A 25,695-nucleotide genomic window follows, 5' to 3' on the forward strand; every position below is an offset into this window, starting at 1 on the left:
AGGGAGGGCTTGCCCAAGCGGTCCCCCGGCCGGGCCTTCTCCCAGGCCCTTACCACTGTCCACGCCCACCCAGGTTCTGGGAGATAAGCCTTTTCAGAACCCCCTTTCTCCTGTGTTAGTGTCCTAGGGCTGCTGTAATAAATGGCCATGAACTTGGCTTAAAACAACAAGTACTTATTGTCTCCCAGCTCTGGAGGCCAGAAGCCGGAGGTCAAGGTGTGGCAGGGTTGGTTCCCTCTGGAGGCTCCGCGGGGGCTCTGCTCAGGCCTCTCTCCAGCTGCGGGGAATGTTCACGGTCTTGGCGCTTCCGGCTTGCAGCTGCACCGCTCCATGCTTGTCATTGGATTCAGGACCCACTAAATCCAGGATGACCTCGTCCCAGTGTCCTTCACTTCATTACATCTGCAAAGACCCTTTCTCCAAACAAGGTCGCCTTCACAGGTTCCGCGGGTTAGGAGTTGGACCTATGTTTTTGAGGGGCTACCATTCAACCCAGTACACCCTTAAATGCCAAGGATCTGGGAGGCTGCATCTTCCCTCACGGCCACGCCAGCGCCCCTGCACTTCTTCACGGCAGCCTCAGGGCCATGGAGGGCACCCTTGGACATGTGTGCGTCAGCAGGGATAGAGAGCCTAGCTGATGGAAGCGGGGATGGTGGCTTGGAGAACGGGCAGTGCCAGGCCTGCCCACCGGGAATGTGGCCTGCGGTCCCCACCTCCACACAGGATGGGTGGACAGACAGGCGCCTCCTTGCCCCTGTGCCCCCGGCTGGTTCTGGGGGCCCCAGGCACCTGCCCCACATAAGGACAGAGGGGCACATGCAGATGGGCCGACAACCCCTTAACGGCCGGCGCTCTGCTGGGCCTCCCCCTAGCAGGACGTTTCTCTCTCAGCCTCAGGTCTGGGCATGAGCGCTGGGTGAGTGGCCACCAGGCCCTGGGCCAGTGAGGCCCAGAGCTTGCCGCCTGCGATTGCCCCACCGGCGGAAGGTGGCTTCCACCTGTAATCACCGTGCCGAGACACAGGCTCAGCTGATCTTCCAATGTGCCTTTTACAACAAGTGGACGCTTGGCTCTGAGCTCGCCCAGCCGGGACTGAAGCTGGGTCTGTGGGCACCCATGCCGAGCGTGGCTTCCTTGGCCCTGGGCGCTGGCCCTGCAGCAGCAGAGCTGGGAGCTCCACGGGGCCCCCCTGGAGACACCCTGCTCCGGTCTCAGCCTCCCAAGTGTAACACGGGGTAAGGATCCTGCACATCTGTATTGCTCCCAGCGACCTGGGAGGGGCAGGACAATGTCCCTGGTCACAGATACAGAAACTGAGGCCAGGAGGGGCCTGGCCTGGTCTCCCCTGACCAGTAGAAGTGGGTCGAGGCAGGCCTAGGTCCCAGCTGGCCCACCACCTGCTGACCTGCTTCCTCCCAGGCCCTCTGGGGGCAGGCGGTGGGAACGGGCCACGTCTCAGCCTCCCAGCCCCCCGGCGGCCGCCCCCTGGGAGGCCTGGTCAACGGGCTCAGGTGTCCCGCACAGCCGGTTCCTCTGCCTCGTCCCATCCTCGCCTCTGTGGAGCCAGGGGGAGGGTCACTCCCCAGGGGCGCCAGCAAGGACGGCGGGCGGGGGGGCCGTCTGGCTTCGGGGGGGCCAGGCCGGCTCTGATGCCATCTTCCACGTCCCCCCGGAGGCTAGGCCGCCCAGGTGTGTCCACAGGGACCTCCCTCGCCGCCCCTTCCCACGACCTCTGTGCCGTCCCCCAGGGCATGGTCCACGCCCGCTGCTGGCTCTGCAGCCCTAGCCTGCTCTGGCTGGGGGTGCAGGGCCCGTCTGGGGTTCAGCGGCTCAGGGGAGTGGGGTGGGCTGCCGGCTACAGGTGGCCAGATGGAGAGCCGGAAACCTCCCCTGATGAGGGCCTTGCGCTCCTCAGCCGCCCGGTCCTTCCCGGGGGGTCAGGGTCACGATCTCATCTGACAGGTACTGAAAGGGAGGCTCGGGGCGGAGGGGGTCCCACAGCCTGAGAGCCATCCGAGCCTGCGTCCAGGACGCCCTGCCGGCCACTTCCTACTTCTGCCTGGGCCAGACCTGCCCTGGGTGTGATGGGTGGGACCTCACCTCAAGCCAGGGAGTTTGGGGAAACTGAGGCTGCGAGGGGGCCTAAGTGCTTTGCTTAGGTCACCCAGCTCACCTGTCTCTTGGAGTCATGCTGCTGGGCTCTGAGTCTTCGCTCTGCTAATTACTAGCTGGGAGGCCTCAGGCGAGCCCCTCAACGTCTCCGTGCCCCAGTTTCTTCAGCTTGTAAAGCGGGAGCAATGAGGAAGCCTGCTTCAAAGGGTGTTGTGAGGATCCCGTGAGCTGACCACAAGGCCTGGCACACGGGGAGGGCAGTAACAGGCCCATGTTGCTATTGCCACCGTCACCATGGTCATCGTCAGGCCGGCCCTGCCGCACTGCGAACTTCAGAGCCTGATCTTCTCTTGGTCACTGCGGAATCGCTGGGCCCAGGCCAGAGGTTACGCTCAGGGAATGTTTTTAAGTTGTGAGCAGCAGTGTGACCCCAAATCTGCTTCACCCCAGAGACTGTGGCCTCCCCTGTTCCGCCTGGCTCTCCAAGGAGACCCCCTCTGCCCGAGCCCTCGTGGGGTTCCTCTGGGCCCCGCACAGTGGCTGCCTTTACGTACGTGCTGCAAGTCAGGAGACTGAGGCCAGAGAAGGCGGACCCTCTCAACAAGGGCACCACAGTTTTGGTTGGTGTCGAGGAGCCGCTGGGTGGCCTGGGCTGGGGGCTTGGCCCGGGGTTGGGGGGATGGAGGAAAGCAGAGCTGGCGGGTGGGGGTCTCGGGCCCCTGCCGGCGCAAAGCTGGGCGGGTTCCCAGGCGGCCGGGCCCGCTCTGGCTCGCCGACCAGCACTGCTCCAGGCTGTGGGCGCCCACACGGCAGAAGACCCATGTGCCCCCGTGCCCCCCACCGGGGCCTGGGACATCCTCTGTGAGCGCCAGCGTCCAGGGGCGCTGCGGTGAGGGCTGCTGGCTCTGCCACCTCCACCCCAAGGCTGCACTTGGCAGGGGGTGGGAGAGGCTACTGAAGCTGGAGTTTGCCCCCAGGTGCAGCCCATGCCCGCGCCCCGCGCCTCCTCCAGGGCTGTCCCTCTGCCCTGCACCACGCTGGGACCTTCGTTCACTCATGCGTCCCCCGGACGGCCCGCGTTTTCGCCTGCAAGCCTCTGGTCCTCTCCGGGCTGAGACGGCTCCCGGACGGCAAGAGGTGCTGACCCCCACGACCTGTCCGCCGAGGGCCTCCGGGAGGAGTGCGGGGCAGGAAGTGCAGGGTGGGGACGGCCCCGCCCCCGGCAGCACAGCCAATGGCAGCCGAGCTGGAGCTTCCTCAGTCTCCCTGGGGAGTTCCGGAATCCGGCTCCCGCCTACACGCTGCAGACAGAGGCTCCCCAGCCCGTGCTCCCCCCTCCTCCTCTCGGGCCCCGACACCCGCTCCCACCTTTGGGGGACGGGGGGGGGGGGAGTTTTCCCCTCCGCAGTCCCTACGACAGGTGAGGAAACTGAGGCGGACGGGGCATCTCCCACGTGGGCCACAGGCTCTCAAGGCCCCCAAGCCGTCCCGCAGCTGCCTTTCCTCACTGAACCCCTAACTACACGCTCCGAGCTTCGGCCTCCATCGCTAGTGCCCGTCTTCTGGGGGCCCTGCCCAGCTGACACCCTCACCCCCGCCTTTGCACAGCGGTCCGCTCAGCCCCAGCGCCGCCTGGGCCTCCTACGGACGGCTTCCACCTTTGCGGCTGCCCCCCGCCAGGCTGGTGCGGGGCAGGAATCTGGGTAGGCGGCCCCCTAGTCAGCCCTGTGGCCCCTGGGAGCCGAGAGCCCTGCGGGGGTGGGGGTGGGAGTAGGGCCCGGGCCTGGGTCGCACGCGTCTCACACTCAGTAAGTACGTGGGGGCTCGGGAAGCTGCCTCATCCCGTGAGGTCCCTCAGCGAGAGACGCTGAGACTGGGCTGTCGCCCCCTTTGGCCACAGGACCTAGGGAGAGGCCCTGGGGTCAGAAGGCAGGCTCTGCCTCCCCACAGGAGGCTCCAGACCTTTCCTCCTAAGACTCAGTTTTCTCAGCTGTCAAATGGAGCCATTTCCAGTCCTTCCTGCCTCACGTGATTGTCGTGAGGTTCAGAGAGCGACAGAGGCCCAGGGCCCGGCTGTGGAAGGAAGGGTGACGAGAGATGGGCCAATTTCAGGGGATGCTCAGGACCTATCAGGCCTGAATCCTTGCTGATAGCCACTCATCCACGGCCCAGCCAAGGAGCGGTCACCCATGTACCACAAGACAGGAGCCCCTGGCAAGGTCCATCCAAGATGAGCTTCCCTGCCATCTGAGCTGGAACCCAGAACTGGGAGCATACCTGTGCAAAGAGGCACCTTCTCCGCAGCTGCACCGCCCAGGTGGTGAGCTTCCCATTGCTGGATGCATGCAAGCAGAAGCTAGGCAGGAGAGGGGCCGTGGGGAGACAAGCAAGGGGCTAGCAGCCGGGCTAATTGAATCCTGGAATTGCAGGACTCCAGGATTCTGTCTGCTGGGGAGAGAGGATGCTGCAGGGAGGTCTCTGTGGAGAGATTCTGCTTCCAGGAGGTAGATGGGACAGTGAAGCCCTCCAGCGTGCCGTCGGAACGGCCCAGACTTGGGACCTTGCCCACCTCCTGAGCTGTGCATCCCTGGGGCTCAGACTGCCCCTCTCTGAGCTGAGAGTTCCCCATCCTTTCCTGCAGAGCATCCACTCCCTGCCATGAGCCAGGCCCGTCCGTGGTGCTGGGTCGCTGCCCTCACGGGGCTGGCGTTCTGGAGCGGGGAGGACCCGATGCTGCTCAAGGCCTGTTGGAAGGGACGAGGCTCCAGGAAAAACAGAGCTGGTGCAGGAATCGGGAGGGGCAGGGCTGTGGCCTCACGGAGAAAGTGAGTGGGCAGAGGGAGCACCGCAGACATCTAGGGAAGGACATTCCAGACAAGAAAACAGACAGCTGGAGCAAAGGGCCTGGGGCAGGAGCAGGCCTGGCACATCCCGGGAACAGCACGGAGGCCAGGCTGAAGGTGGGGGAGCCCAGGGGAAGGGAACACAGAGATGAGGATGCAGCTGAGAGGCTGGACAAGCAGAGGACAGGGCCAAGGATGGGCCTGGGGACCCTCCACTCCCCCGGACAGGAGCTGACCACTTGGCACACGCTCCCTTCCCGCCACTGGAGTTCCCAGAGGGGGAGGGCTGGGGACTTAGAGACAATGCCAGGGACACAGGGACGGGGCCAGGCGGCTGGGGGACAGGGGGCTGGATTTATGGCCTCCTCTGACCCCGGCAGAGAAACCAGCCTTGTTGGGCATGGCCGAGTCACCAGCGACCAGCCTGGGGGTGGGACGGCCAGGATGAAAGGCCCAGGGAAAGGATTAGCCGTGGCCCAAAAGGCCACGCAGGGCACCATGGCAACCACAGGGCCACGGAGCCCCGGAGAATGGAGCTTGTGTTAACACCTCCCCACAGACTCCTCAATGGGACTGGGGGCTTGTTAACCAGCTTACCAGGCGGCCCATTGACATGGAAATCCAGACCTGCCATCAGTCAGCCCTGAAAAGGCCTGTCGGACCCTTAAAGGAGGCAGCCAGGGAGGAGGGGGGCCCCTTGAGCTGGTGGGGTGGGTAAGCGGGGGGCAGGTGCTGGGCCAGCGCGAGGATGAGCTCCCACCTTCCTGCCCTGCTTCCTCCACAGCTGAGCCCTGCCGTGTGCACAGTCCTGGCAGGAACGCCCGGGCCTGGGCGGGCTAAGAGTTCCCTGGCCAGACACCCACTGGACAGGGTCTGCTGGGCCTTGGCTGACGGGAGTCAGAGAGGACCACGTGGTCTGAGGTGCTGGCCTGAGCCGCAGACTTCAGGGCTGGAGGGGACACCGGACGGAGCAGTGGGGACAGGTGTGGGCCGTGGCCGCCTGCCCTCGTCTCAGCTCTGTCTCCAGCTCAGAAGTGACCTGTCCCCTCACTGGGAGGCCGTCTCAGGGCTGGCCTTGGCCACTGGGAGCACTGTGCCCTCCCGTCACCCTGGCCCTTTCCCCTGGGGCACCCCCTGCCCTGGCCCCTCGGCAGGGCTCTGTCCTCTATCTCCCAGCCTCTCCCACACCCTACCCCAGGCTGCCGGCTCTGAACACCGGGGCATCTCCAGCCCTGAGCCAGTCCCGAAAATGCACTCGAGTGACCTGCCACGGCACCCAGCCCGTTCCCAGGACGGCCCTCAGCAGCGCGGAGACCGTCTGTGAGGTCAGACTGGAGGAAATCTGGCGGGAACCATGTCGGGCGCGGTGGTGGTGGTGGTGGTGGTGGTGGTGGTGGAGAAACCGCCCTCCCCCCACTCACTGAGCGGGGAAAGCCCCTTGCACGTGGAGATGTGCAGAAATGCTGGGGCGGCCCCCGCGGAGCGGGGTGGGGGGCTGGACAGGTGTCTAAGCCCCTGTTGACGGGGGGAGTACAGGCATGTGGCAGCCCCTCCCCTCTCGGCCCCCTCCCTCCAAGCTCTGGGCAGGACCCAGGGCGCTGGGGCAGGGTGGCTCTGGGCAGCGGGCGCCTTGAGGCCTCAGTCTCCCTGTCTGCAAAGTGGGCTGGTGGTGGGCAAGGGCACTGGGGGTGTGGGGAGCCTGAGGGCGGGGCTCAGGAGAAGGCCGGCTCTCTGCATTGGCCCCTGCAGGCAAAGCTCGCTTCCCGGCACTGGGTGTGTCCCAAGCCTCGCCCCGCATCCCAGCATGGGGAGAGGGTCGAGGGCTTCGCCCTGTCTCCTCAGGAGGTGGTGAGGTGCCCTCGGGGGGAAAGGAGCTGGAGGTACAATCGCGGGGAAACTGAGGCTCAGGGCCTTGCTCCGCTGTACGCAAGCCTCAGCCCTGCCTAGCCCTGGGCTTGGCTCACAGGTCACCCCTTTTGCTGATGACAGACACAGTAGGTCACAAATGGCCTGAGGCCCTGGTGGGGAAGCCCGTGTGCAGCCCTGGGTCCCCCGCCCCCCCACCGGCGTTGGCTTTCTCTGGGCGAGGCCCCAGCTGCACACAGCTGGCAAAGGGTGGGGGGCCGGGAACTTGAGAAGGCTGCGTCCCCCATAGATCCCAAGGAGGGGCCGTAGGCGCCCATCAGAGACTCAGGCCGGGCTGGCCGGGCCTCCCCCTCCTTTCTCAGGCCCCCAGCTGCCATCTGCCTCTGTCCCTCCTCGGGGGAACCAGGAGGGGCCAGCCCACATTCCTCCACACGGGCCCCTCCCCACATCTGCCTTCCCAAACCTCCCTTGTTCCCTAGCAGGCCCTGGGGCCCGCACCCCACCGCGGACCTGCGGCAGGGACCCCTCCCCTGGCAGTACTAGGGGTCCCCACGAGGAAGTGCTCAGAGGGGCAGCGCTCCCTCCCCCCACCCGGTCCCCCAGCAGCTCCACGTCATGCCTACCCGCTGTGCTCCCGGCTCAGGTGGGCACCTCTCCACCCCCCACGCAGGGCTCAGGGAGGCCCTGGCACTGAGTGGGGAGCAGGAGGGAGGCAGGAGGGAGAAGCCCAGCTGGACAGTGGGGCCAGGGGTGCCAGGATGAGGGGCCACCCCACCCCCATCGTGCACTCTGGTGACGTTGGAGGCCGGCCATGAAGGGCTACCTGGGTGGGTAAAGGGAGACCGTGGGCCAGAGACAAGGAATAGTGGGTCCCAGGCTGAGGGCTAAGATGCGATGCTCCTTCTTGTTGGTCCTCAGAGCGCTCTGGACATCCTGGAGGAGGGGGTCCTGGAAGCCAGGCCATAGCAGGATGCATAGGAGTTCGCCAGCAGAGATGGGTGTGTCTGCTGCAGGACTCACTGTTTTTTAAACTCCTGCGTGGGCCTGGTACTTCATTCACTCAGCCGATGTTACTTGAGCACCTGCTGTGTGCCAGGCCCCATGCTGAGCACCAGGACAGAGAAAGATCCAAACAGGTCTGCTCCCCACTCCCTCGCAGAGGGAGACTTTTGGCTGCTTGCCGTGAAGCCAGGGATGATGGGAGAGTGAAAAGGACTGACCCACACTGGGGCAAGCTTCTTGCAGGGGAGGCTTGCCAGGCATGGGAGGATGGTATGTGCAAAGGCCCTGTGGTTAGGAGGCTAGAGCATCCGAGGACAGGACAAGAGGTCAGTGTGGAGACGGAAGTGGGGGCACACCACACACTGTGAGCGGGAGGTGAGCAGGATGCAGTTTGCGGGGGGCGGGGGACCTCTTACCCTTCTGTGTGCACCGCTCCCCAGGCCTCCTCCCTCAAGAACCCGGAGCCTGGAGTGGACACAGGGCGGGGGTGTGCAGTCATGGCTGAGGTGGGGGGCACACGTCGGGGTGCCGAGGTCTGTGAAGGCTGTGTTTGCGCAGGGAGCAGACGTGGGCACGCTGGGACCCAGGGACCCATGATCACACAGAGAGTCGCACTTAGAGACACACAGAACAGAGGCTCAGCAGAAACACCTAAGCGGGCTGTTTGCCGCCTATGTCCCCCCTCCCCCATGCCCCTGACACACACACCAGCCGCCGGGGATCCGCTTTCTCTCCTGCCCCTTTTCTCTGGTTCTTCAGCAAAGCAGTTGCTCGAAACTAATTGAATTTTCCGCCTGGGAAGGGCCTGGGGAGCTAAGGCGGGTGGGGGCTGGGAAGAAGCTTGTTAACAGGTCTGGCCCTCCTTCCCCCTCCCCCCACCAGCCCGGCTCCTCCTCTCTGCAGTGGGGGTGGGATGGCCAGGCCCTGGTGGCCTAGGAGCATGGACAGACTGACAGGACGCAGCCTGCACCCTGTGCAGAGCCTGAGCGGGTGAGAGGAGGCCTGGCCTGCGGCACAGCCCCGCCTCCGGCCAGGAGCCCCCAGGGCTGCTGAAGTAGCCCCCGCACCTCCACTTCCCCTCCTCCTGCCACAGGGAGAATGGGACTGGGGTGCGGTGGGCAGGGGCATAAACCAGACGCTCCCGACGGGGGGACGCAAGGCTGCCCTTCGAAACGCGGGAGCCCAGCCCGCCCCCCAGAGGAGGAGACTGAGGCCCAGGCAGGCCCACGGTACACTGTGGGCCGTGGGCAGGAGAGCCGGGGGCAGAGCAGGGCTGGTGCCTGGGGGAGGAAAGGGGGGCAGAGGGCCCCCCACCAGCCTGGGTTTACCCCCCCACCCCCGCCCAGAACCAGTATTTTCAGTGCGCGGTGTGCTGCAGGGCTGTGTGTGGGCAGCGGGCTGTGCAGGGAGCAGCCTGGGGACAGAGAAGGGGCCTGCACCCTCCCTGCCAGACCCCGCCCTGCCCCCCAGCCTGGTTCCTTTTCTGGACCCCAGCCCCGGGGCCCCACCAGCCTCACAGGTGCAGCAGCAGGAGGGGGACCTCGCAGCTCCGCCGGGAGCTGCAGGGATGCTGGGGCCGCGGCCCTGGGGCTGGCCTCAGACTCAGGACAGCCGTGTTGCTCTGTTTCCTCGTTAAACCACTGCTTCTCTGGCCTCGCCAGGGCTGCTAGCCTGGGGGCCCTGCTGAGGGGCCTCAGGGGACTGTGCTTCTCCCGAGGGGTGAGCAGAGGTGACAATGATGGGACTTCAGGTCTTGTACTGTTGGGGGCTGGAACTCTCAGGCCCCATCAGTATGAGCCTGGACCCCTGGGGGGCGGGGGGGGAGCAAGAGACCTGCCTGCCTTGAAGGGAGGGCGGCCACAGGCCCCTGCTACAGATTAGGACACTGAAGCCCTGCTTCGTTGTCTGACTCAGGGTCACACAGACGGCTCAGAGTCAGGGCTCAGATCCTGACACTGTGTATCCCCGAGTCCAGCTCCTTCCCCCACTGCGTCTGTGACGCTGCTGGAGGTCCCCCTGGAGAAGGGCAGCCCAGGGATGTGACCGGCGTAGACCTGGCTGGGTCCCGGACAGCAGGGTGGGTGGCCCTGGGGGAGGCCGCTGGGAGGACCGGGGGCCCAGGCACGGCTGGAGGCGGTCTGGGGTGACCGAGAGGTCTCGAGCTGCTGTTGGCCCTGCCCAGCCCTGCCTCCCGGTTGGCCTCTGGGATGCCCGCCGGCACAGCCCGCCTCCCTTCCTGCCCCCCTCCTCGGGGCCCTGGCCCACGAGGCAGGCACACCCGTTCCTGCCTGCTTCTCCGGAGGGCACGTGCCAGGAACCGGCGGCAGCCTCTCTGGCCTGCGCCACTGGAGGTCACGCGGGGAGCTTGGGGCACTGAGCCGGCTGGCGGGAGCAGACCGGCTCTGGGCATAGATGACCGCCATTGCCGGGCTGCGGGATGAGCTGTCTGTCCATCACCCGTTCTGTCTGAGCCCAGCCAACTACTCATACATCCACCCACCCACCTACTACACACCCGCCCACGTACCCTCCATCCACCCACCCACCCACTCAGCGCTCCTACCTGAGCGCCTGCTGCAGACCCCGGGAGAGGCTGACCACACGGTGTCCTGTTCCAGGACCCCAGGCTGGCCACACCTCAGCATCCGGGCAGGCAGACCGGGGCGGGGGCGGGGGGATGCAGGTCCTGGGGGAGCATGCGTGGGGGTCACTGCCCAGACCAAGGTCAGCCGTAGAAGCCACTAGAAGGCCATCCTGGGGAGGAGGTCTCCAAGGCCAGGGTTGGGGGAGCCACAAGGGCAGAACCCTGGGCTGTGAGACTCCAGGGCTGTGTTGCAGAGTGAAGCCCCCAGAGGAAGGATGTGGTTGGAGACAGAGGGAGTCAGAGATAAAGATACAGAGACAGAGACAGAGACAGTGAGACACGGAGACAACGAGATTCAGAGAAAGCGGGGTGAGGTTGACCAGGGTCCCACCCTCTGGGTCGGAGTCCTGGACAAGGGCCCAGCGAGCCCGGAGCCCCCTCCCTTGTCGCAGCAGGGAGATAAGGAGGACGAGGCTGTGATAAGTACGGTTGTCTTGGCAGTCAAAGCCTGATACTCCTCTTGGGGGCATTTTTTCCCCATCAAGTCATCCTGGGCTTGGTCCAGGGCCCTCTCCCCAAGCCCTGGGGTGACCAACACTCCCCCGCAAGACACCCTGAGGCCAGAGAAGGGTCTGCAAGGGGTCTTTCCCACAGCCTCTCCCGGAACCCAGGGCTCAGCCCGCGCTGAGCTCAGGAGGGGAAACGGGGCCTGGAGGCAGTGAGGACCGGCTCATCCCTGCATCTGGCTGTCCATTCAGGCAGGGGGTCCCCTCTGTGGCCCCCGGGGCTGTGCCTGAAGATGGGAGGGGGTGGCGCCCACCCTGCTGATAACAACGGGTCCAAATCCACTCAGCAAACACCCACCGGCTCCCTGGGGCCTGGGTCAGAGACCGGGAGGGTCAGCTGTGGCCTCGAGAGGCCCCACTCTGGGCAGGTGTGAGTGGCAGAGGAAGCCATTCATCTGGGGGGTGGTGGTGACAACTGGTGGTTCCAGGAAGGAGCTGAGCTGTGAGGAAGAGGAAAACCGAGCCAGGCAGAGTCTGGGAGGGTTGGGGCCCCACCCTTTGTCCCCACCACATCCTCCGTGATTCTCTGACCCTCCTTTGGCATCCTGCCCCATCTGGACAGACAGATGGACAGATGTGCATGTGAGTGGATGGATGGATGGACGGACACAGGATGGAAAGGAAAGACCAAAGTTAGGACTGAGGGATGGAGAGATGGATGGTGGACGAATGATCAGATGAATGGATGGGGGCGGCAGATAGACAAAAGGATAGATAGGTGGATAGAAAGAAGGAAAGGACAGGTGGATAAATGCCGGGCTGGCTGGCTGGCTGGACCAATGGATAGATAGTGCATAGGTGGGTAGATGGCAGGAGGATGAATGGGTGAATGAACAGATGCTCAGATACATGGAAGGATGAGATGGCAGGTAGAATAGCGCCTCCCCCACGAAAGACTCCCACGTCCTAACCCCTGAAACCGGTGAATACGTTGCCTTACGCGGCAAAAGAGACTTTGATGATGTGATAAGTGAAGAATCTTGAGGCGGAGAGATTATCCTGGGCCACGCAGATGGACCCAGTGTAGTCACCAGGGTTTTATAAATGAAAAGGGGAGGCGGAGGTGCTGTGAAGATTGAAGTAGAGGCTGAGTGACATCACTGCTGGCTCTGAAGACGGGGGCCACGGCCTCCAGCCAAGGAATGCAGGCCGCCTCTGGAAACTGGAAAAGGCCAGAAAACTGATTCTCTCCTAGAGCCTCCAGAAGGGACGCAGCCCTGTCCACATCTTGATTTTAACCCGCAAGACCCATCTCTGACCCACAGAACAGTAAGATGATAAATTGTGTTGTTTTAAGCCACTAAGTTTGCTGTAATTTATTACAACATCAACAGGAAGCTAATACAGATGGACAGAAGGACATAAGATAAATGGATGGGCAGGTGGGTGTGTGGAAGAATGGCCCCCAGGGCTCATTCCTTAGAGTTACACTTAAATGAACCCTGGTGCTGAGGGCTGGGTGGTGAGACCCCTGGCCGAATGGCTAAGCAAAGGTTAGGGTTTAGACGCCCCAAACTTCCAAGATAACCAGAGCCCTAGTACCTGTAAGACATAACCCAGAACGTGAGCATCAGAGCTTACGGAGAGGAACGTAGCAACACCCAGAGGCAGTCCATAGTGGGCCCTGGTCTAGGTCCTAGGGGAACCCAGATGGCCCTTGTTTGGAGGGTGCTCAGGGTTGAAGGTCAGGGGCACGGAAAAGCAGCCCCCATCTCCTTCCTCCTGTGGCCCTAGTCCAGCACCTCTGCACCTGGAAAGGGGGCCTGGGGCCATGAGGAAGTGGGGCCCGCAGAGGCCCAGCTCCAGCTAAGCCAGCACTGCAGACCTGCAGGCTTTCCTCAGCCCACCTCAATGAGGCACGCCCCGGCTCACCTTCCTGTCCACATGCACAGGCACACGGACACGCGTATGCACACGCCTACCGGCACTCTCACATGGACGCCACGTGGTGGCAGGGGGAGGGGGCTCTGACCTGCTCTGCCTTGAACCTGTGACCCTGGCCACGCCCCTGGGCCTCTCTGGGTCTCCGTCTCCCCATCTGTGCGCTGAGGGGGGAGGGGGGCCAGGGGCCAGCAGGGTAGTGGGGAAGGGGGCCTGAGGCCACGCGTGGGTGGGGCGTCAGAGCCGCCAACCTGGCCCTTACTTGTGTTTCTGACCACCAGGCTTCCTTCCCCGCGCCCCTCTGGGGAGGGGCTGTAATTAACTTCTTCCTGTTCTGATCAGGAGTTCATTTCCAAAAACATATTTCGAAGGATTATTTTGCAAAGGAAATGTTTTTGAAAGAATCTCGTGTCCCGTCCCAGCCTGGGGAAGTGGGAGCAGCAGTCAGAGAGGGGACGGGGTGGAGGGGCCCTGGTGGCCGGGTGGCCGGGGTGAGCTGGCGTGCTGCACCCAGGCCCCGAGCCTGTGTCTCCGCGGGGAGGGGCGGGGGAGGGGAGAGGCCAAGGAAGTGAAAGGAGGCAAGGGGAGTGCAAGGGTCTCCACTTCCTCCCCGCCCACTCGGCCTTGCCCTCTGCCTCCCCCAGGCCTCCTGTGGCTAAGCCCAAGCTGGGGCCCCTCTCAGGGGCCTCTCCCACCATTTCAATGGGGAGATCAGCCGACCATGCCCTCCGCTCTGCACCATTCCCCCGCGCCCTCTCCCGTCCCCTGAGGGTGGCCTGGCCTCTGTCCTGGGCCCCGGAGTCCTGCCCACCCTGGCCTCCTCCAGAGCATCGTGCTGTGGCCCGAGGGACAGGTGGGCACCTGCCTTGGGTCGATCTGCCCCTCTCCTGGTCCGCTGCCCCCTCAGGGACCTGCTAGGCACTCCCTTCTTGAACTTGACCCTTGCTGGGCTTCCCCGTCGCACAGAAGGCCCTCCAGCACCACTGGAGTTAGACACACAAGTGGTTATTCTTTTCTAGTCCAAGAAACACGTTGCAAAATTCCCACCATCACAAAACAAGCAGGACCTTGATGGCGTGGGGTGGAGGTGGGGTCATTTAATGGACAGTCTTGGTTTTGGGTAGAAAACACCACGACCCCTCTCCAGGATGTGTGGGCTGGGGGCACCCCAGACCCTGCACAGTCCCGACCCTGACCTTACCTTGCAGACCCCAGAGCAGCCCACGGCTGCCCACTTCCCCGTGCACCCACACGGGCCCCCACCGCGTCCAGGTGGCCTCAGGGTCCACCTGCTCTGGCCTCAGTCTTCCACCGAGACTGTTCCCCTCACCCACTGCGGCCGCCCGGCTCCCCCCACACAATGAGCATGTACTAAATGTTTGTTGAATGAATGATGGATGGATGGATGGATGGACCGTGCAGACCAGGCTAGGGGTCTTGCAGTAAAGACCCTTTAATGTCAAGAAACCACCCCGCAGTTCCCACTTCCCAGAATTCCAGGCTGCGCCCTGGGTCGGGGAGGGCCGGGCTCCCTGGGCAGCCCCCTCCGCCACAGTCTCTCCCCCACCCCCAGGTGCCGGCCCACCGGGGCTCTCGCCCGCCCTGCTGCTCCTCGAGCTGGGGAATTCCACAAGTTCAGCTAGTTCTGGCCACACTGCTCAGGGGACAGTCCCCAACCCCGAGTGACCCAGGGCAGGGGAAGCTTGCCAGCTGGGGGAGTGGGGAGCAAGTACGTGAAGGACACAGAGGGGAAAGAGTCCTCGCCTGCCTCTCGCGTGCTGTGGTCCTCAGACAAGATACTCAGCCTCTCTGAGCCTCAGTTTCCCCCTGGGAAAATAGAGAGCCTAAGAGAGGATTCCTTCGGAGCCTCTGAGGCCCTGTGGGGCCCAACCTGTCAGACGGGGCTGCTGGGCTGTGAGGGCCCCGCTCCCGGCACCGCTCATCCACCCAACATCCACCTTCTGCTCAGCTGCCCCCCAGCCAGCCCTCATCTCAGGGGTGCAGCCGCTCCCTCCTCTGGAGGCCCACATGGCCCGCCCTTCTAAAGGGGCTGGGGGCTGCCCAGCCTGAGACGAGTGCTGGCCGGTGCCCCACGCTCCACGCACCGCCTCTGCCCCCTTCCCTGGCCCCGTTCCTCCATGCGCCTCTACTGGTCTCTGTCCATCTCCTCTTCTCTCCCTGTCCCTCTCTCTCCCTCCCTGGCCCCCACCCGTGTCCCCATTCCCAGCCTCCACCCTGCACGGGGCTCTCAGCTTGGGGTTCTGGGACTCCGCCCCCCACAGATGTCCTGGAACTGGTGGGAGGTTATTTTGGGAGCTGGTGGCTCCCCTGGGCCTTTCCCAATGATCTTGGCGAGAGCGTTCGAGGAGGTCAGCCTGAGCGGGTGGGGGGCATGTGGCGGCTGGCCCGGGGGGGCCTGCAGGGAGCATGGTGTGGGGACACAGTGACCACACTGACCTCCCGGTGTCCTGGGCGGGGGCATTGGCTGGGGCTCCCTGGCTGTGCTGGGCCAGAGCTGCCCCAGGAGGATTCTAGGGAGGGGGCAGACCCAGACCAGCTCATTCCCCACGCTGCTGCCCCCAGCATTTAGGGGGACGCCGGAGGTTCCTCACGTGGTCCAGCCCCAGCCTGTCCCTCTCACAGGTGTAGCCTCAGCTCATCTCCACAATGTCACCTCACACCGCCCCAGCCCCCGACACCCTGGCCACGCCAGCCCCCTTGCTGCTCTGACCTCAGGGCCTTTGCACCTACAGTTCCCTCTGCCTGGGGCATTCTTTCCGGGTCTCCCAGGCTGGGTCTTTCTCAGCATGAGGTCTCAAGGCAGTGGTCACCTCCCCTGAGAGCTTCCTTCCTGCTCCAGCTGAAATAGCCCCCACCCCTCCCCTCCCACCATCTCAGCTTGCGCCATCCCAGAGAAGCAGAATGCAGGCACAGATGCAACTTAAAATTTTTCTAGGGCTTCCCTGGTGGCGTAGTGGTTGGGAGTCCGCCTGCCGATGCAGGGGACACGGGTTCGTACCCCGGTCTGGGAGGATCCCACATGCCGCGGAGCGGCTGGGCCCGTGAGCCATGGCCGCTGAGCCTGCACGTCCGGAGCCTGTGCTCCGCAACGGGAGAGGCCACAACAGTGAGAGGCCCTCATACAGCCAAAAAAAAAAAAAAAAAAATTTTCTAGTGGCCACGTTAAAAAAGTTTTTAAAACAGGCAGAATTAATTTTAATAATACCTTGTACATTTAACCCAGTATATCCAAGATAGTATCATTTAACAAGTGATCAGTATGAGATTATTAATGAGATACTTTACATCATTTCTCTGCACTAAGTCTTGTAAGTCTAGTGGGGTTTTTTGTTTTCTGGATGTTTTTGGCCGTGCTGCACGGCTTGCCGGATCTCTGTTCCCCAACCAGGGACTGAACCCAGGCCATGGCAGTGAAAGCCCGGAATCCTAACCACTAGACCACCAGGGAACTCCCAATCTAGTGTTTTTTTTACACTCACATCTCAAGTGCTCAACATCGAAGTGCAGTCAGGGGCTATTGAACTGGATGGTACAGTTTTTTTTTTAATGCTACTGTCCTATTTTACTTTCTTCCTAGCACAACTCACCATCTAGAATATTCCACGTGTAATATTTGTTGAGCTGTTTATCATCTGTCTCTCCCACCGCAATGCATGTTCTGTCGTTCTCCCCACAACTCCACGCAGCAGGCGCTCTGTAAATGTTTGGGAGCAAGTGATGGAGGGCTGCCTGGGTCAGGTTCCCCTCCCCTTACCTCACCCCTCACCGGGGAGGGGTCGTGGCCCCAGGTCACAGAGCAGCACATGGAGGTCCACTCTCTACAGAGTGGGGCCTGAACCCACGCCTGCTGTCCTGTGTCCCCACGTCTGGCCCGGTGCTGGGGGCGGGGCTCTCTGGGTCCTCGAGGCTCTGGCAGCCCCATCTTCAGGCCAGCTCTAGGATCCCCCAGCCACCGTCTCATCTAATAGGATTCCCAGCCCCTCCGTCCTCAAATCCAGGCTGCTGCTGCATGTGTTTATAAACCTGGGGCAGGATGCTTCCCTGGAGGCTGCCGGAGCACAGAGCCCGTCTGGAGGAAGACTTACAGTCTCCCCTCCAGGCCAGATGTCAGTCGGGCTGCTCCACCCTGCCCTGACGAGCCCGGCTGGCCCCCAGCCCCTCTCATTGGCTGTTGTGCCCGGCCAGTGGCCCCCTTTCTGATAGGTGTGTCTGGGCTAGTTGAGCTTCCTCCATGATGGCTGCCACCATGGGATAACTCATGGCTGGTACTGGCCCAAGGCCCAAGAAGTCCCACAGTCCACCCAGGTCCCAACCCACCAGGGCCATTAGGGAGCCCTCTCCCCCATCCCCCCCAGAGCAGCACCACCAAGGGCTTTTGGAGTCTCTCAAGCACATCCTTTTGAAGGGCTCCGAGTGACCCCTCGAGGGTCGTTCACAGCAACGCCTCACCAGGGAAACTGGTGGTCCCGCTGCCCACAGTGGCCTCGGTCTCTCCATCTGTAAAGTGGGAAGGGAAGCCCTCACCCAGCAGGGCTATGAGACATGAACTCACTTGGAGGACTGCAAAGGGAGGGGCTCTTGCTAACACATGCTGAGGCAAGGAGCGTAGCTGTGGGAGCTGGGAAATGACAGAGGGAAGCTGGGGGGCCTCTATCCTACCCCCTAAACCCTGGCCCCACTTCTGCAGGGTTGTGACTAAGAACGGCAGCTCCACCAGCGACTGGCTGCGTGGACCTGGGCCAGCTCGAACTCCCCATGAGCCTTGGTTGCCGCCCTATAAAATGCCTGGTAAAGTGGAATGGGGGTGGAGCACTCCCCCTGCCCAGCCGGAGCTAAGGCCTGGCCCCGGGGTGGGTTCTGCACTCCCTCGGGGCTCCTGCCTCTGTCTGGAGAAACACCAGCCTTACCCCCACCTGCGTGGCGGCTCCGTGGCCCGGCCCACCCAGAGCCCCATCTCCACGTCCCTCCTTTGGGCCAAGTCCGGCTTTGCTTCTGTCCCCAGCTGAGCTCACAGGCTGTGCTCATTGCCCCACTTGGCGACCTCAGATGGAGAAACTGCAGCCCAGGGAGGGGCAAGGGTGCTCCGCCTGTCAGGGGCAGGTGGGCCTGCTCTGCTTTGCAGGGGCGTGGAGGGAAAGGTGTAGAGCAGGAGGGGCAGCCCCAAGAGGTGGGCCCTGCGGGGTCTGCGCAGGAGGAAGGCCAGGCCGACGCCAAGGGTCCTTCGCGCTGCCACCGGCGCCCCCTGCCCGGGAGAGGGGCGGCGTCAGATCTCGCAGCACCTGCTTAGCACTGTCTCCAGTGAAACCTTATCAGCCCCCGTGTGTCCCCAAGTGAGCAGATTCTCTGGATGATAAGAGATGTGGGGGCAGAAAGAATAAGACGAGGACAATGGCCAGGGACAATGCCGGGCCAAATTAGGGAGGGGATGGTGGTGCCTGGCAGGGAAGGCCAGGAAGGGCTGGACTTCAGCCAGGCCTCAGAGGTCGGCTGGGGAGTTGTCTTCCCCATCCTGGCCTCTCCCTCCCCAGGGCCTTAGCACATGCTGTTGCCTTTGCCAGCAACACTCTTCCCCCCACCCCTTCTTCTGGCTAGTTCCTTCTCTTCTGGGCTCAGCTCCAATGTCACCTCCTCCAGGAAGTCTCCCCTGACCAGCTCATATCATATACAAGTGCCCCCTGTACACGATCATCACTCCCCATATTTTCCCTTCAGAGCTTTTATCGTAATAATAACTCAATAACGTGATGTTGGATTTGTCATTTAATGTTCGCTCCCTTCCTCAGACACTGGAAGCTCCATGAGGGCAAAGACTGTTTGTCTGTCTGTCTGTCTTGTGACCCATAGCACAGGGCCTGGCAGAGAGCAGGATTCAGCTAACATTAGCTCAGTAACTGAACGGGCAGCTGGTTGTGATGTGCAGATGGTAACCCACCCAGCAGACGGATTCACGACAAACACCTGGCACAGCACTGAGCACATAGTAGGGGCTCAGCTGATAAGTGATAGCAATCGTGGCCAGGATGAGCTGAGTTCCCTTGGTCTTTCTCATATCTCCCTTCCCTGAGCCTGGGGCCTCTGTCTGCCCCAAGTCGCATGGTCATGGCATTTTCTTGAGCACCTACTGTGTGCCAGGACCTGCGTGGGCACCGGCAGGCAGGGAGGAGGTGGGAGAGGAGGTGCCCGCGTGGATCAGGCTCAGACCTGCCTCCTTCCCTATAGATCTCTGAGGGTCCGAGGCAGCTCCTGGCACGCAGTAGGGCCTCAGTGAATGGCTTGGATTGAAAATGACTTCTGTCCTGAGTGAGCGAGTGCAATTCAGAGGAGGGAGAGACCCAGGAAGCTTTTATGAGCGACTCGACTAAGCTTTGAGAGAACGGGACTGGGGACAGGTGGTGGCTGGGAAGCTGTTAGAGGATTCAGAGGGGACAGGGGAGGGAGCAACAGGAGTGCGGGACCTTGCTGCCCTCTCCCAGAAGCAGCCCTGGCAGCTCCAGCCTTTAACAGGCCTTACAGCCAAGGTCCTACGAGGGGCCTCAAAGGGGCAGCAGAGGCCAGAGCTTAGGGCCCTGCTGCCGCCTAGGCTGCCTCTCAGCGAGCCCTCGCCTCCTGGGCCTCGGTTTCCCCACCTGTGTGGGACGGTGTTTTCAAACTGCCCTCACTCTCCCTGTTGACCCAGAGGGCACACTCACGCCGTGGCCCCAGCAGGGGGGAGAAGAAGGGAGCCACTAAGCACAAAGGCCACCAAGCGCCCATCCAGGGGGAGAGCTGGCCCGAAGCTGCGTGTCCCGGGCCAGGTGTGGCCCCTGCCTGGAAGCTGCTGGTGCCTCCCTGCCAAGTGGGGGCTGGGAATCTCCATGCTGACCTGTCAGCAAGTGGTTCCAGACCTGGGCTGGGGACGGGGCGGGGGCCGGTCCTGGGAGGGTCTTGGAATCTGAAGAGGGCTCCTAGGGCAGCCTGGCCCGGCCTGAGACCCCCCCCAGACCCGGAATCGGTCATTGGTGGGCCAGGCTTGTTGCTCACAAGAGAGGATGGGGGCTGGAAAGAGCATGGGGCTGGGAGTCCGGAGGCAGCCCTCGCGTCCTGATGCTGCCACCCTTTGCCATGGGGCTCTGGGGAGGTGTCCCCTGTCTGTTTCCTCATTGCGCAAGTCGGCGCAATGACGCCTGACTCCACGAAGCCCATGAAAGCTGTGCTGGCCTCCCCAAAAGATGAGGCAGTCCTCGTCAAAGTGTCCCGGGGGACTTGTGCCCGAGGTCTGTGGGGCACCGAGGTGTGTCAGACCCTGCCTGGCGTTGACAGGACTCCTACACAGCCCTGCCTCCCGGTGCTCTGCTCTCACTCTTCCCTACCACCTTCTAATTCTTATTCTCTAAGACCCGCTTTAGCTGCCTCCTCCTCCAGGAAGCCGACCCTGATAACCTCCCATCCTGGTCTGGTGAAGGGCTTCACATCCAGGGGCAGACTGCTGGGTTCAAAATCTGGCTTTGTCACTCCCTAGCTGTGTGACCTTGGGCAAGTTGCTTAACTTCTCTGTGCCCTTATATCCGGTGCAGGACACGTGATGCTGCCCGTAAAGAGCTTAGCTGAGTGCCTAGCAGCGTGAGCTCCGGGTAGACGGAGGTTATCACTATGCCATGGGGCAGGATTTCTCTTCTGGGTATCTCTGAGCACCAGCCCCATGCCTGGCGCCACCTGGCGATGGTGGCCCCAGGGCTGAGGGCGGGCCTCTGAGCCCAGGCCGCCATCCTGGTGAAGATCCTCTGTGGAGCTGGGTGGAGACCCTGCTACCTCCTCCGGAGCCTATGGAAACCAACAGTCCAGGGCAAAATCGCACATCCGGGAGGAAGAGGGGCATCGTCTGGCTGGGCAGGACTGTTTGCTCCCAGGCCCCAAGCCATAGCACAATTCCAGGTTGGGGCACTGCCCACTGCCCCCGCCGCAGGGGCCCCTGAGGACTGGCTGGGGCGTGCCTGCAGGGCTGGGCCAGCCACGTGCGGCCTAGGTGTCCCTCTCTCCATCCCCCCAGCCCCGCTGGGGGCTTCTGGGCCCTTGGCCGTCCCCACTGCTGAGAGCTTCGGGTGCTCCTGGCTCCCACCCCACATAGGAGAGGTTCCAAAACCACAGCCAGGGGGTGGTGAGACCACAGCCCTGGCCAGGCGTAGGCTCATGCCAGGCACAGGTGTCACGGGGTGGGCGGAGGCCCAGAGCTGCATCCTCCCAGTTGGGCTTTCTGAGGTCTCCAGGCTGGAGTGAACAGGCAGGCTCGGCCCAGTGGGCTACCTCAACACAGCCCCCATTGTCCCCCATTGATTGGGAGGCTGAGGCTTAGAGCGGGACAGGCCTGCCCAAATCAGGGGTCCGCAGGCTCTTCCCCCCAGGCCAGGGCCCGCCCCCGATGCCCAGCTAGGGCTGCAGGCCACTGACTCCCAAGGAGTCTCCGCCAGAACCCCTGCTGACCTCAAAGCCAGGCGACCACAGCCCAGGTTGCTGCGTCCAGCCAGGGCCGTGGCCACCCCAGGCCACCCTCCCCTGCCCAGGAGACAGGCACGGGGAACAGAACTGTCGCGTGCAGCTGGGACGACTGCGGCCCAGAGGCTACTAGCTCCAGGTCGCCCAGCCAGCTGGCAGCCCATTCTGCTCCCCTGACCGTGTGCTCTGCCCCTCACTGGGCCCTGGGCACCGGCTACTGCTGTACCCAGAGTCCAGGATCCACGTCTCCACCTGGCAGCTGGACAGGAGACGGTACAGGGATGTGCAGAGGCAGCAAGGGGCCTCACCCTCCTGCTGGGCCACTGTGGCAGGGGCTCCCCTCTCTGTGATCGCTGGGGGGAGGCACGGGGGAGGGGTCTGCAGCCTTCAGTCCCCAGGACGGCCACGCTGGGTTGGGACAGGGATGTGCATACAGGCAGGCTGGTGTCGGAGGCAGGAAGCCATAGTAGGCAGCCTCGCCTCCGCTGCCCAGGGCTGCCCCCTGCAGGCCCGGCCAGCCCTGTCCCGTGCCTGTCAGGGAGGCCGAAACTGCCCTTCCCGGCCTTGGCCTTCGCATCACCCCCCTCATCAAAAATGACAGGCGCACGCCTGTCACCAGCACAGGTGGAGAGGCCAGGCGGGACTCACCAGGGGCTGGAGGGAAGAATGGCCCGAGGGGAGTGGTGGGGTTACGCAGGCCTGGCAATCCTGGCCGAGCACCCCTCAGGCCCCGGGGGGCCAGATGCATGCCCACCCCGCCGAGGCTCGCTGGGCAGGGAAACAGCAGTGGCACCTGCGGCGCACGCGCTTACCTCGGATGTGACACCTCCCACCGCCGTGGGCGCACTGTCGCACACGCTGCGTTTCCCCAGCTGCCCGGTCCCACGCTCACCACCCCCGCGCCCCCCCCCCACCCCCGTCACCTGCACCCTTACACACTCACCCACCTGCTCACCGTACACGCTCGCCGCGCACAGCAGCCCCGGTGCTCCCTGAGCCTGCCCTGGCTCCTCTCTGGGTCGGCCCCCCGGACAGTCCAGCCAAGAGGCCCCCATGGCTGCCCCCAAAGCCTGGGGAGACTCTGCCTGTCTCGGCTACACGCTCCCCGAGGGCCCCAGCCTGGCCCCCTCCCCCGCGCCGGGGCCCAGGAGCCAGGCCAGGAGAGGAGAGGGGCTGTGGGAAAGGCCCTCCCCCATCTTGTCCACCCGCCAGCGTCCTGGAATGTGCTGACCGCAGCGGCCCAGCCTAATCCCAGCTCTGCCCCGTGGGGCCAGCTGAGCCTCTGGAGCAGGGCAGCAGGGGGGGCGGGGCTGCGCTGGGCCGGGGGCACAGGCCGGAGGCACCAGGTGGTCTGACGGCGTCCCCCCAGCCCCTCCTCGCTTGACCACAGGGGAGGGTGTGGGTCCCTGAGATCCTGGAGGCGGGGTGGGGGGCTGCCTCAACCACGCCCTTCCCGCAAAAATGGGGGAGAAGCTGCTTTCCCAGGTGCCTGAAGGATCCTAAGAAGCGAGGTGAACTTCGAGAGGCAGACAGGCCCCGAGGCAATGGGGGTGGGGAGGGGCCGCCCTGTCCCTGGAGCTTGAATGGAGGACCTGCTGGTGGGGGAGGGCGAGAGGCTGAGGACGGAGGGAGAGGTGGGGGCAGGGAAAGGCACAGTGACCTCATCAGCCACCCTTGGGGTGCGGCTCCCGAGCCCCCGCCCAGCCCGGCCCGCCTATATCCCCAGGCTCTTGCTGCTCCCAGCAGAAGCTGGAGAGATGACACTGCAGGTGGGTGAGACCTGGACTTGGGGAGAAGGGAGCAGGGCCAGCGGGGAGGGTCCCCCAGTCAGCTGTGCTCCTCCCCCACAGAGCTGCCCTCCCACGAGAACCCCAGGCTGAGAGGGAATGCTGCTCAGAGGGCCAGGGTCTGGGCAAAGTGCGTGCACTTTGGGGGACGCCTGGACAAGTGGAGTACCGGAGGGGGAGGATGTCACAGACACAGGGCCCTCTGTCCCCTCTTCTGCCTGCAGTTTGAAGCCTTCTATGCAGGGGGCCTGGCCCCGGGCTGGAACCTGCTAGTCCAGGGACACTCTGACTCTGGAGAGGACAAGTAAGGGACATCGCCCTCCCCAGGGTCCCCTCCTTGGCCTTGGGTGGGTGACTGCCCAGCCGTTCGCTGCTCTCACGAACCTCATGATGCCCCCAGGTTTGAGATCAACTTCCTGTCTGAGACAGGGGACATCGTCTTCCACATCAAGCCCCGGTTCTCCAGTGCCACCATCGTGGCCAACACCTTCCAGGGCGGCCACTGGGGCCAGGAGGAGGTGTCCAATGTCTTCCCGCTGGTGCTCGGGGAGCCCTTTGAGGTGACGGGAGTGGGGCGAGGCCCTTGGGAGGCAGGGGAACCCATGGGGTGGGGTGGGCGAGGCCCTAGGGGGAGGGGCAGGGAGGCGGGGGTTGGGGTGCCTGTGGACACATCAGGGCCACCTGCTGCTTTGTGGGAAGGATGCTGTGTAGCATCTAGGGCTCCCTGTATCCCTGGCTTCCAGCAGCACTGCTGTCCCCACTGGGAGCCCCTGGGGGAGGGGGCTTATTAGAGATGCTTACGGGTAAAAGGGCCAGTGCTGGAGTCTCACTGCTGGGTCTGGGGGGTGCAACAGGGTGCCCACCCCCTGGCCGCCAGCTACCCCTCTGAGGAGAGAGGGAGGGACTCCTAGCTGGGGGTTCAGAACTCCCACGGGGCGGGCCTGCATGACGGCCGTTCCACATGCTCAGGGAACACTGGGCCCCCCGGCTATGCCTCCTGGACTCAGAGCTCTTGGAGCTCAGTGCAGGAGCAGGTCGCAGGCCCAGTGGGCCGTGCGTGGGTCACTGGCCTCCCGCCCACAGATGGAGGTCAGCTCGGATGCGGAACACTTCCATGTCCACGCCCAGGAGCACAAGGTGCTGCAGTTCTCCCACCGCCACAGGCCACTGGCCGCCATCACCCGGGTGCAGGTGCTGAGTGACCACCGCCTGGCCCAGGTGGAGCTGGCCAGGAGAGGCCTGAGCTGGGGGTAATGTTCCCGCCCCGCCCCCAGAGCATCTTTATCCCGGGGCCCCATTTGCCTGGGGGGGGGCTGTGGGCTTGCCCTGTCCCCATCTGGTGGGGCTGGAGCTGAGGCGGCTGTCCTGGATGCTTGCAGGGACGTGGGCTACTGAGCTGTGTCTGAAGTCCCAGGATCGAGCCTTGGCCATTGGCCGTCCCACGCCCAGTGAAACCCACGCTGGGGAAGCTGTGGGGAGGGCCCTGTGGTTCTGGCCCCCCACTCCAGCTCCACCTTCAATAAAATTTAAGCAGGCTGCAGGAGCTTGGCTACTTGGAGAGGGGGATGGGCTGGGGTGGGGTGGGGCCATTCGAAGCAGCCCTGGACACCCTCCCCAGGGCTAGGGGTCAGGGGTCCCTGAGACCTACGTCCTGGTGGTGGTCCAGCCCCTTACCTCACCCCCAGGACACTGAGGGTCTGGGGGGGTGCTGGGACAGGCTTGTGGGGAGGCCCCTATCTGGAGGTGGGGAGTGGTGATGAGATCCAAGGAGGGGAGGGCTCCTGGCCATAGGCCAGAAGGTCCCAGCCGGTCTTCACCCAGGACACTCACACCCTCCAGCTCCGCCCTCAGCCCCCAGCCCAGGGCAGTCTACTGAGAGGTCCCAAAGATTCCTCTTTGCCCTACTTCCCCTAGGGTACACGGAAGGGTCCCTCCTGCAATTCCTGTCCCTGCCCACTTCTGTACGTGTGGTGGGGGGAGGGAGCCCTGGCCAGTGAGCACAGCTGCGAGTCCCCCGGCCCCTGGCTTCCGAGCCCAGCTCACCCAACCATCTCTCTGTCCATCTCAATTAAAATGGTGATGTCACAGTTTAGGATGAGGCTTAGCGGTGTTCACCCTTTGCAAGTGAATTATTTGCAAGTGAATTATTATTAAAAGAAAAGTCGCAGGTCAGTGGTATCACAGACAGAAGGGTGGGGTGTAGAACCGGCTGTCTCCGTCTGAGTTGCAGCTCTGCTGCCCCGATGTGCGACCTTGGCCAAGTTCCTGAACTTCTGGGCACGAAGAGAGCCCTCAAGTCATCGGGAACGGTGAGGCTCCAGGAGCTGATTCAGGAGAAGCGCTAGAGAAGTGGCTGGCACTCGTCATGACATCACCTGCCGTGGGATTCCTGACAGGACACACATCTGCCCCAAGCATCTTGCCCTCTAAGCTTTACAGCTGGGGAAACTGAGGCTGGGTCGGGGAAGAAGTCAGCAGCAGGGTGGGGCCCACGGAGGGGAGGGCCCAGCGACCCAGTGCCCTCTGGAGCTGAGGAACCATCCAGGGTGGGCGGCAGCTGA

General features: G+C 63.5%; 2 protein-coding genes and 1 long non-coding RNA gene across 4 annotated transcripts; all 3 read left to right on the plus strand.

The window, feature by feature from the left end:
* Window positions 1–3,349: 3,349 nt before the first annotated feature.
* Window positions 3,350–5,648, plus strand: LOC117200994 (uncharacterized). The gene is made up of 4 exons (XM_049699412.1): window positions 3,350–3,535; window positions 3,724–3,818; window positions 4,545–4,619; window positions 4,757–5,648. The coding sequence occupies exons 1-4, from the start codon at window positions 3,350–3,352 to the stop codon at window positions 5,502–5,504; spliced, it is 1,104 nt and encodes a 367-aa protein (XP_049555369.1). The 3' UTR covers window positions 5,505–5,648.
* Window positions 5,649–5,700: 52 nt separating this feature from the next.
* On the plus strand, window positions 5,701–12,276 carry LOC125961411 (uncharacterized). Its single transcript, XR_007472120.1, has 2 exons — window positions 5,701–6,283; window positions 7,304–12,276. It is a non-coding gene; the product is annotated as an uncharacterized LOC125961411 (long non-coding RNA).
* Window positions 12,277–22,526: 10,250 nt separating this feature from the next.
* Window positions 22,527–24,672, plus strand: GRIFIN (galectin-related inter-fiber protein). Of its 2 annotated transcripts, none has more exons than XM_049699201.1 (5): window positions 22,527–23,116; window positions 23,359–23,438; window positions 23,535–23,694; window positions 24,218–24,271; window positions 24,514–24,672. In XM_049699201.1, the coding sequence occupies exons 1-5, from the start codon at window positions 22,931–22,933 to the stop codon at window positions 24,538–24,540; spliced, it is 507 nt and encodes a 168-aa protein (XP_049555158.1). In that variant the 5' UTR covers window positions 22,527–22,930; the 3' UTR covers window positions 24,541–24,672. The 2 variants fall into 2 exon arrangements, with proteins under 2 accessions (XP_049555158.1, XP_004269022.2); XM_004268974.3 differs by having other exon boundaries at window positions 22,542–23,116; window positions 24,218–24,384.
* The last annotated feature ends 1,023 nt before the right edge of the window (window positions 24,673–25,695 follow it).

This window comes from Orcinus orca, chromosome 16 (genome assembly GCF_937001465.1).
Source record: "Orcinus orca chromosome 16, mOrcOrc1.1, whole genome shotgun sequence".
Classification (NCBI taxonomy): Eukaryota; Metazoa; Chordata; class Mammalia; order Artiodactyla; family Delphinidae; genus Orcinus; species Orcinus orca.